Source organism: Myotis lucifugus, unplaced genomic scaffold, assembly GCF_000147115.1.
Source record: "Myotis lucifugus unplaced genomic scaffold, Myoluc2.0 scaffold_2723, whole genome shotgun sequence".
NCBI lineage: Eukaryota > Metazoa > Chordata > Mammalia > Chiroptera > Vespertilionidae > Myotis > Myotis lucifugus.
In genome coordinates, this window is record NW_005873771.1 from 1 (window position 1) to 10,880 (window position 10,880).

Here is a 10,880-nt window from a genome sequence, read left to right on the forward strand (position 1 = left end):
CCGCCACTCTCTCTAAATCAGTGGGGAAATGTCCTCTAGTGTAGGATTTTTTAAAAAATATTTTATTCTAAATTAAAAAAACATCTGTTTATAGTCTTTGCTTCTAAAAGTTGCGCCTCCCTTCGTGGAAATAGAGCTGTCCCTTCTGTCATTTAACTCTCACTCCACGTCGACGAATCCCCCTGAAGACTTCACAGCAGGGACATCTCAGAAGCCGGTGCCAACGCGCTGCTCAACCTGCGCCTGTGAGGGAGTCGGGGGGGGGGGGGCGCTGCTCAACCTGCGCCTGTGAGGGAGTCGGGGGGGGGGGGCGTGCTCAACCTGCGCCTGTGAGGGAGTCGGGGGTGGGGGGCTGCCAAGCTGCCTCCTGGTCCGGGACAGCAAAGGGTGGTGTCACCCCTGCTGCCCTCCGTGCGGTCACGCCCGGGCCCGCGCTGGCTCACAGGGTCCCGGCCGCACCGCTGACACCCGGGGTCCGACTTAGGGGCGAGTTTGTGGGGCTTACTTCGCCTGCGAGCTTTTAGAAACCGATTTCCCTGCTACACAAACGTGCCCTGGAGTGATGGGCCACGGAGATCGGGGGCTACGGCGCGGGACCGAAGCGGCCCACTGGACTCTCTCGCACGGACAGCCGAGGCTATGGAGGGCCCACAGCATGACCTGCCTCCCTGTGGACGGCGGAGCCAGCCAGGTGATGACCAATCCATCACCAGGCGGGACAGCTGCCTCCTGTCCCGTGTCTGTGGCATCGCCGTCCCCAGTGAAGCTGAAATCATCCTGCAGGACCAGCCGGCGTGGCTCAGTGGGTGAGGAACTCAGCGTCGACCTATGAACCAGAGGTCATAGTTCAATTCCAGTCAAGGGCACATGCCCGGGTTTCGGGCTCCATCCCCAGTGTGGGGAGTGCAGGAGGCAGCTAATCCATGATTCTCTCTCATCATGAATGTTTCTATCTCTCTCTCCCTCTCCCTTCCTCTCTGAAATCAATAAACATATTTTTTTTAAAAAAGAAAAGAGAAGACTGAGCTGCCGCTAACAGCCCTGCTGCTGGATGGCTTGGAGGCACTGGCTGGTGGAGGAGTCAGGGAGGAAGGAGGCCCAGAGAGAGCAGCGCCTTTCTGTGCAGAGAACCCCAGGGAACCCGGACGTCGCCCCAAATCTATTCACGCCAACAACAGAGTTCCAAAGAAGAGCAAGCCAGGAAAGCAATGGTTTTCACTGATACCAACAACAATCCGATGGAAACTGTAATAGGAAAAAATAGCCCACTCTTAATAGGAATTTAAAAGAGGGGGGAAGCATGCAAAAGAAAAGTAGGCAAATAAGCAATTAAGAGAAATATGCAAATAGCCAATTAACATACGAACAGATGTTCAAACTCAATAATAAACAGAAAACTATAAATTAAAACAAGAGGCCATTTTCCCCTTTCTGAGCCTGGAAATATAAAAACATGGAGTAAAGTGTGCACATTGAGATAAAATAAAACGTAATGCCTTGCCCGGCCAGCGTGGCTCAGTGGTTGAGCTTTGACCTATGAATAGGGAGGTCACGGTTCAATTCCCCGTCAGGGCACATGCCCGGGTTGCGGGCTCGATCCCCAGTGTGGGGCGCACAGGAGGCAGCTGATCCATGATTCTCTCTCATCACTGATGTTTCTATCTCTCTCTCCCTCTCCCTTCCTCTCTGAAATCAATAAAAACATATTTTTAAAAAGCGTAACCTTCCACATTGCCACGTGTCTGTTACGCTGCCCTCCCCATGAGACAGGCCAGTGAGCCTGGACGAGTGGAATAGAGAAACTGAGGCAGAGAGCGGAACGAACTGGCAGAACAATTGACAGCCAATGCAGAAGGTCCCCTCCTGGAGAGAACACCCAGGCCTCAGCTCCAGACGCAGAAAAGCAGCAAAACCAGGTGGGCGGCTCCAGGGCCGCTGCGATGACCGCCCTCTGGCCAACACTGACCCGTCGGTGGAGACCTGACCCTGCAGGAGCCCACCTGGAAACTGATGAGTATTCTGCGGGGACCCTCCCCCGAGGCCCCCCCAAGAGTCCCGCCTGCAAGAGGGAAACAAAAGCCTCAAGACAACGGACCTTTGGGGAGCAGCCCCTGCCATTCCCTTCCCCCACTTCTTCCCCCACAGCCACGCAGCTCCTAAACTCTAAGGGGCCCCACGAGACTGGCACCTGGGGAGCAATGGGTGGCAGCAGCTCGTCGCAGACTCACCCCTGAACCTGACCCTAAGGCCCCTCTTCTCTGACTCCCCGAGAGCTAGGGCGGCCCAGCCTGGCTCTCCTGTTGCTTCTATGCTAGGACCTTTCTCGTTTTACGTCTCAGCTTTAATAAACGCTCCCCATGGTCACCTGGACTCGTGTTGTGAAATCTTTCCGGTACGAAGTCAAGAGCCCACACGCCCTGCCGGCCCCAGGCAGACCCCCCAGGCCAGGCCCCTGTCCGGTGACACCGGGCAGAGGCGGGAGAAGCGCATGGCGCCGGGCTTCTCGCTGGGGTAAATGTCGTCGAGTTAGGCCGACAGTAGGCCATCGACTCCTCTTGCTGAGAAGTTGTTTTATGTTCAGCATCAGCTCCGGGATCAGCCCTCCTGCCTTTCCGTGAACTGTGGCATTTGAGAGAGGAAGCGATTCTTAGAAAGGTGGCTCGTAGCCCAGAACCCCGAGTGAGTCCCTGCCTGAGCGGGTGTGTCTCCATTCACTCGCCAGCCGTGGGAATAGAGGTGTACAAGGCAGCGCCCACAGGACTGACTATCGACCGGGAAGCCGTCCGCCAGGCTCTGCTCGTGCTGGGGCGGATTATCTGCATGAAATTATCTCCAGGAAAACAAACAACACAAAGGAAAATGTAAAGCTTGTTGCATTATTAGCATAAAATTAAACTCCTTGAATGCATAACGTTCCACACCCAAAGCATGAACGGATTTTATCCTTAGAGTTCAAAGACCTCCTAATTAATATGCAAAACAGCCTCATTTTACAAGCAAGTGTGTTGGGTTTTTTTTTCTTCTCAGAAAAGAGACAGTTCTTTGCTGTAAGAAAATGCTAGGAGGTTTAGAAACATGAACCCATCTATAATAATAAAAGGGTAATATGAATATGCTAATTAGACCGGACAGCCGGATGTCCTTCCAGACGAAGCCACGGTGGCGGGGGCCAAGGCAGAGGTGGTTGGGGCGATCGGACAGGCAGGAAGAGTGGTTAGGGGTGATCAGGCAGGCAGGCAGGCAGGCGAGCGGTTAGGAGCCAGCGGTCCTGCATTGCGAGAGGGATTTCCAACTGCCCGTTTAGGCCCAATCCCCTACACCAGCAGTCAGACATCCCCCAAAGGGTCCCGGAATGTGAGAGGGTGTAGGCCAGGCTGAGGGACTCCCCCCCCACCTCCCCCCCCCCACATGAATTTCGTGCACCAGGCCTCTAGTATTGATATAAAAGCCAACACGTCCACATAGCCCAAAACAATAACGACTAGGTGCTGTGAGAATGTGTCTGTTTCTCCAGGCTGTGTACCGCTACAAGCTGTATGTTTAGCCAAACAACGCCTCGCTTAGGGAGGTTAAGCTTACAAACTGTAAAGAGAAAGCACGCACAGTCCTTCTCCAGGAAGGTTTACCTGCGTGTTTAACTATTAAAAAGAAAGAAAACCCAATAGGAAAAGAAACCCTATGCCTCCAAATTTAATTTTAAAAGCAGGCTTCTACCCAGCCATGTCTCAGACCTATGAACCAGGAGGTCACGGTTCGATTCCCAGTCATGAGTACATGCCCGGGTTGGGGGCTCGATCCCAGTAGGGGGCGTGCAGGAGGCAGCCAATCAGTGATTCCCTCTCATCGTTGATGTTTCTACCTCTCTCTCCCTCTCCCTTCCTCTCTGAAATCAATACAAATGTGTGGGTTCTTTTTTAAAAAAGATGTATCTAGTGCAGGTCCACCAACCCTTTCCATAATTCTAAAATCCGAACATTCTAAAAACCAAAACATGGGTGGCGGTTTTGGGTTTTTTTAATCATTTACTTGGAGACAAAAGCAATCTGATCTGAACTCACCTGGCATTAAAGTTTAATGTGAAAAATGAGAGACCATTTATATTCTTTATCTTAATGCAAATATTCATCCATTTCACAGCAAAATAACGATGTTTGATTACAGGATGCTGCCCCCCATGGGGGTGGGGGGAAATGTAATATCACAGTGTTTTCTCTTTATTACCTTTCTGAAACTCCAAGAACTCAAAGAGAAACCTCTAGAACACCTCTGGCCCCGAGTTTTAAATGAGAGAGTGTGACCTGCAGCCAAGCGTAGGGCGCGGCGGGGACAGAGGTGAGAGACCCTCGGGGCCTCCCAGGAGCCCGGGCCGGAAAGAATGAGAACCCGAGGAGCAGCGGAAATGGGTGGAAGAATCGCCCGGAATTAGACGTGGCAGCTCCCGGAGGGAGGAGAGGAGGGGGAGTCGGAGGAAGGTCCACGGTGACCCTGGGAGCCCGGGGATGGTTCTGGTGACAGCACGACAGCGGAACTGGGATGGATGGGAAAGGGCGGTGTCTGCTTAGTGGTGATGAAGTCTGCTCTGCGGCACTGTCCCCGAGGGGTTGGCGGAACCCCTGGGTCGTGGCCTCAGGCGGAGCATGAGAACAGGTCGAGTCGGGACCGGCCAGCACCGGAGCCGTAAGCTGAGGCCCAGTGACAGGCAGATCCGCGGTGGGGATGGCGGTGGGGAAGCAGCAGCTCTTTGCAGCAGCGCGTCCGCACGTGCACCAACGGTCCAGCGCTGAGGCTAGCAGGTGGGCCGACACCTCCAAAGGCACCGCTGGGGTTCACCTCAGAGAGAGCACCATTCCAGAACCCCCTCCTGGCCTCACTTCGGGGTGTCACTTGCCAACACTGAGCTGAGAAAACGCCAGCGTAGGGCTCTGGAAAGATGCCCCAAAGCAAGGGAGTTCACTTTAAAAAAAAAGAAAGAAATCAATATATGTCCTCGGGCCCATGTTTCCCCTCCTGCGCCAGCGGGAACATAACCTTCTTGCACGATCTATCGCTGCGGCCCGTCCGACTCGAGAGAAGCCACAGGGGCCACAGCAACCGCCGTTTGCCAAGCTGCTGAGTGTTCGGAAGCGGTGCTTTCTTCCTGGTGCTGCCGTTCCCGTGGCGTTTGTTCTGCGGGCGGAGCCTGAGAGGACGGCCCCGGGGCTGCAGCAGCTGCGATCTGCCAGGCACAGGCCTCACCCCTAACGGTGACCCTGCAGGCGGGACGTGTCCTGAGAGATGACGGCGACCTTTGTGTCCACTCGGCCGGGCCACACGTGGTCTCATCCTTCCGGATGCTCCCGGAGGGCGCTCTGGGTGAGATGCACGTGTCAGTCTGTGGACTTGGAGGAAAGCAGATTGCCCTGCCCGGGGGGTGGGCCTCGTCCAATCAGTGGAAGGCGTGACCAGAACCAGAGGCCGATCTCCGGCAAGCGAGAGCATTCTGCCAGCGCAGGGCCCTCCGGCCTCCGGGGCAGCCCCGTTCCCCCGTCTCCAGCCTCCTGCCCACTCTGAAGTCTGGGATGTGCCGGCCTCCATCACCACCAACGCCAATTCCTTAGCAGAAATAAATGCACATCCTGTTGGCTGCTTCTCTGGGAAACCTAGGCTGCACCAGAGGGGGGAGGAGTAAAGCAACACCCCTTCAGTGACCTAAGAAGCTGAGACCTACGATCCTGATTGTTGGGGAAAAAGCAATTTAGTAAAAAAAAAAGGGGGGGGGGTAAAGCAAACTGACTGAGGCTTTATGAGCCGAAAGGACAAAACACTTTTTATCTCAAAGGACTGTCTAGTCCAGGTGACACGCGAACTCATTTTTTTGGTTGATTTTTCTCTGTTAAATGGCATTTAAGTATATCAAATAAATATCAAAAATATAAGTCTGTGTTTTACTATGGTTGCAAAGATCAAAAAATTTCTATATGTGACAGGGCACCAGAGTTAAGTTAGGATTTTTCAAAATGCTGACACGCTGAGCTCAGAAGGTTCACCATCACTGTTGGCTAGCAAGTGCCGAGACGGTCTGGGCCCCACAGAAACCACCGGAACTCAACCCCACGAGCTCTGGTTGGGTTTAACCTCACGACGGAGGCAACGCAGCAAAGGAGTCCGTGTGACGTGTCCTTACCGTTCACCTTGGAACATCAGACGTATGAGGTAAACGGGGGAAATCATGAGCAAATGCTGACAATGTGAACATGAGAAAAGGAAGCAACGAAACATTTCTTTTCAAACATCATTTCATCACAAGAACGTTGCCGGCGGCAAACACACCCTCTCTGTGAGCTCAGGGCTCGTTTACATCGTCTGCTCATCGTCGTCTCGCAAAGAACGTCCCATCCCCTGAACCCAGCCTTGACTGTCACAAATTAGCGCACAGCCCGGCTGGCGGGGCTCAGTGGTTGAGCGTTGACCTGTGAACCAGGAGGTCAGGGTTCGGTTCCCGGTCGGGGCACAGGCCGGGGTTGCGGGCTTGATCCCCAGTGGGGGGCGTGCAGGAGGCAGCCGATCGATGATTCTCTTTCATCGTGGATGTTTTTTTTTCTCTCTCTCCCTCTCTCTTCCTCTCTGAAACTAATAAAAACATATTATTTTTTAAAAAAAGAACAGCATGGGTGTGTTTACTGTGTAATATTCCACGAACAGAATCGGCTTTTGTTCCTGAAGGCAGGATGGTATCTCCCATTTTGCCTCACAGACACTTTACAATCATTCCTTTATGAGTCCTTCCAGTTGTCCACCCCCAAAATCCAATGCAAATCCAACAACAGAAATGAACGAACGCAGCTGTTTAACAACAAACCCCGTCTCCCGCTTCACTTCACCAGCCCGAGGACGCACTCGGGGAACAGGGCCTCCAGTCCCGCGGTTTCAAACTCCTTCCGCAGCTCGTCCAGCGATGAAAACTCTTTGACTTCAAATGCCAGGAACCTGCGCGGCACGAGAGAAACCGGGGTAAGCCGGACGCCCGGAGGGAAGCTCCGGCCGGTGGCGCGGGCGCTGCGATGGCGCTGCATACCTGGCGTGTCCCGGCTGCGCCCTGGCCTCCCACAGCACGCTGGCCATCCTCTCTCGGCACTTCTTCCCACTCGAGTCCACGTCGACCTTGGAGGTTTTCTGAAGCACCAGGTACTCCTGAGGGACAAGCAGGAAGTTATCCGCAGGCGTCCTGAGCTCTGGGTCCCAAGTTTTCTCTTTTTTTGTTTAAAAAATATAGAGGAAGAGAGAGATAGAAGCATCAATGATGAGAGAGAACCATGGATGGGCTGCCTCCTGCACGCCCCCCACTGGGGATCAAGCCCGCCACCCGGGCATGTGCCCTGACTGGGAACCGAACCGTAACCTCCTGGTTCATAGATCAACGCTCAACCACTGAGCCCTGCCGGCCGGGCACGGGTCTCAAGTCTGCAAGTAGCCAGGCACCTGCAGGCTGAGCTTCCTGCCTCGTCTCCGTGGGAGTCGGGCCGTGGGAGAGTGCGTGTTTTTGCTCGCTGGGTGGTGTGACGGGCCGGCCGGGGACCAGGTCAGAGGGAGGCCGTCTCGGGCTTCGTCCTGGCCTGGGCAGCCGGCCTGCGTGGCCCTGGGCTGGTTCCCCACGCCCTCTGGGCCTCAGGAGCTGCCCCCTGCTGTACGGGGGGATCTCCGGACTCAGTGAGTCCGCACAGGCCACGGGCTGACAGCAGGAGCCACGGGCGCTGCTGCTGCTGCTGCAGCGTCTGCACGGCGTCCCCGGTGCACAGCGCCCACCTCTGCATGCGGGCGGCGTCTGTGACGTGCTGCACCCGCTCCGAGCTGGGCGAGCAGCTCCTGCGACTCTCAGTCCTCACCTGCGACCCGTGACGACCCAGCAGGCATGTTGACTTTGGACGGCACTTCAGGGACAGGTGGTAAACAAGGAAGAACTCCTGCCCCGGCCGGTGTGGCTCAGGTCAAGGGCATGTCCCTCGGTTGCAGGTTCATTCCTGGCCAGTCGGGGCAGGTGCAGGAGACAACCAATCCATGTGCCTCTCTCACACTGCCCTCTCTCTCTCTTTCTATCTCTCTCTCTATCTCTCTCTCTCTCTCTCTCTTTCTATCTCTCTCTCTCTCTCTCAAAGTCAATGGGAAAAATACCCTCGGGTGAGGATTTTTTAAAAAGAAGGAACTCCTTAAAAAGTGCAATTTCTCTGCAGCAGCCAAGCTCCAGCCACATGAATAAACACTTGTTAATGAACTGACGGTCCCGTCTCACATACGAAAAGCAGCCGCCTCCCCGGGCGCCGGGCGCCTTCCGAAGCCGGAGCCTCTGGGGAAGCACGAGCCAGTGCCCTGCGCGCCTTCTGCCGCCGGGTCTGCCCGGAAGGCTCGGTGTCCTCCATCTCCATAAACCGCCTTCGCGGCGTGTCCTAGGTCAGACCCCAGACCAGGACCTGCATGAAACTGGAATGACTCCTCGTCGCAACGTGCTACGCCCGGCACGGAGCTGGTTAACCAGACGCCAGACAAGTTTGGTGGCGAGAGCCCTTGTAGGAAAGGCTGGTAGTCAGTCCCCAGATCTTTAGGGTTACAGGCTGTGCGTTCGATTGCAATGACCAACCCACCTGGACGCACAAAGCCTAACGGTGGCCTGCGGCTCCCTGGAGAGGTGAGCTGTGACAGGCACTTCCCTCGCCGGGTCCCCCGGAAAACAGGTCAGACGAGTCCAGGATGAGAACCTGAAAACTCGGAAGGCGGGAAGCTGACCGCCTAAGGCTCCCCCCACTCACAGGACCTCGAGGTTGGGAGGTGGGGCTCCTCCTTCCAGGCACTACGGGAGCAAACCAAAGTGTGAGCTGGCCCGGCCCGCGTGGCTCAGCGGTTAAGCATCCACCTGTGAGCCAGGAGGTCCCAGCTGGATTCCCGGTCAGGGCACAAGCCCAGGTTGTGGGCCCCATCCTCAGTGTGGGGCGTGCAGGAGGCAGCTGGTCCATGATGCTCTCTCATCATGGATGTTTCTGTCTCTCTTCCTCTCTGAAATCATTAAAACTATAAATATATTTAAAAAAAAAACAACAACTGGTGGCACCTTGACGCGGTCCCTGTGCCCTTGCAGTAGGAGCAGGATGACTCTGCCCATGAACATGAGCCTCCCCGTCAGCCCCAGGGCGGAGGCCCACTGCCGCACCGTCCGCACGTATCTGGTCTTCGCTCTCATGTGGTCCAAGTGCAGGAGGGTCATCCACGGCCCCTCGGCCTCCGTGGCGCTCGCCGCAGGGCACGTGCCAGGGCCAGCTCCCGACCCCGGCGCGGCGAGGAGGTGCCGGAGGTTCTGCTGGACCCAGACAACCAACTGGTGGACCATCGGTTCCGGCAGGAAGCCCTGTGCCTGCTCCAGCAGCTTGTCCTTCACGGCCGCGCACTGGGCCCTGGTCAGGCGCTCGGAGCCGACGGAGACGCCCGGCAGGCACGCGGGGTAGCCGGCCGGTAAGTGGAACACCAGCTCCAGGGGGGTGTCCGCCCCCGACGGGCCTTCGGCTTTGGTGAGGACTCTGCACACGGCGCCCTGGGTCCCTGGAAGGCACCGAAGACACCTGTTAGCCGCACGGCACCCATGGCAACGCAACACCGGCCGGGGAGCACCTGTTTCCCGTGTCGGTGCTTTTCAGGTGAAAACTGGGTTCTGTTCGGAAGAGACACATGGAAGTGGGGTCACACCGTCTCTGTCCGTCCCCCTCTCCCTGCCCGGCCTCTTAGGGAGCGCGACGCAGGGCCCACACGCTCCGGAGCCGGCAGCCGCCTGTCCAGCTGAGCCCCCGTCATCTCCTCCGCAGGACGAAGCTAAGGGGCATCTAAAGTTTCGGGCACCCAGCAGGTGACCCCTGAAACCTGGCACCTGGGCGGCCTGGACGGCGACAGGAGGGCCGAGATCAGACTCAGTCTCCCCACAGACCCCCGGTGCACGCGGCTCACGTAACCTGTGCCAGGAGCGATGGTTACTCACCACGTACGCCGCCGCTGTAAAGAGGCCAAAATGCACGGACGCCCCCAGACATCCCCAGCACCAACCAGCCCGGCGGAGCTGATGCCGACCGTTGGGTGGCAGCCTGGGCCACCTCCTACCCCAAGGGCCCGGGTCACGGTGCCCTCCTGGCTCCGGGCAGCAAGAGGCCAGGAGGAACCGGTGGCGTCAGAATGTCCCAGCAGCCCCTGGCCAGGCTGCGGGGGCCGTGGGGGCCAGCAGCCCAGCGGCGGTGAACGAGTCCTCACCTCACCCTCCGCCCCGGCTGTGACCACCCCATGGCCCCTTTCCATCCCTGGATTGTTCTCTTCTCCCAGCAACACAATGTCCTGAGCGGCTACACTGCATGCCTTTATAATTCAATTACCCATTGATGGGAGAACACAGAATTAAATTAATTAGGAGGCCTGGCTTCAGAGTCACGCTTAATTAACCAGCAGACAGGGCCACGGTGTTCCGGAAGTCAAGAAGCAGCGCCTCCTTCTACACTTACTTTCTCGGGTTTTCTCGGACCCCTCGGCCGTGGCTTTGACTCAGCCGGGCAGTCACAACCAGCGCTGCCCCTGGGCCTGTTTCAGGGGTGGTTGAAATCACGGGTTCCTTTTCCCGGCATATTCCCAGCTGAGCCAGAGGACCGCCCCCCCCCCCGGCCAGAAGGCAGGACCCAGGAAAATCCAATGGCCTCTGAGCCCGGCCGGCGTGGGCAGCGGTTGAGCATCCGACCCAGGAACTAAGGGGGTGGGTTCGAGTCCTGGTCAGGGCACATGCCCGGGTGCAGGCTCGATCCCCAGTGGGGGTGTGTGCAGGAGGCAGCCGATCCATGATGTTTCTCTCTCATCGATGTTTCCATCTCTCTCCCCCTCTTCCT

The 10,880-nt window shown here is 56.7% G+C and overlaps 1 protein-coding gene across 1 annotated transcript; it reads right to left on the bottom strand.

Moving 5' to 3' along the window:
• Positions 1-6,650: 6,650 nt before the first annotated feature.
• On the bottom strand, positions 6,651-9,652 carry RWDD3 (RWD domain containing 3; the record flags this gene model as incomplete). Its single annotated transcript, XM_023749085.1, has 3 exons — positions 6,651-6,966; positions 7,055-7,170; positions 9,080-9,652. Coding segments are annotated over 3 exons (804 nt in total), but the record flags the coding sequence as incomplete, so codon positions are not given.
• Positions 9,653-10,880: the final 1,228 nt, after the last annotated feature.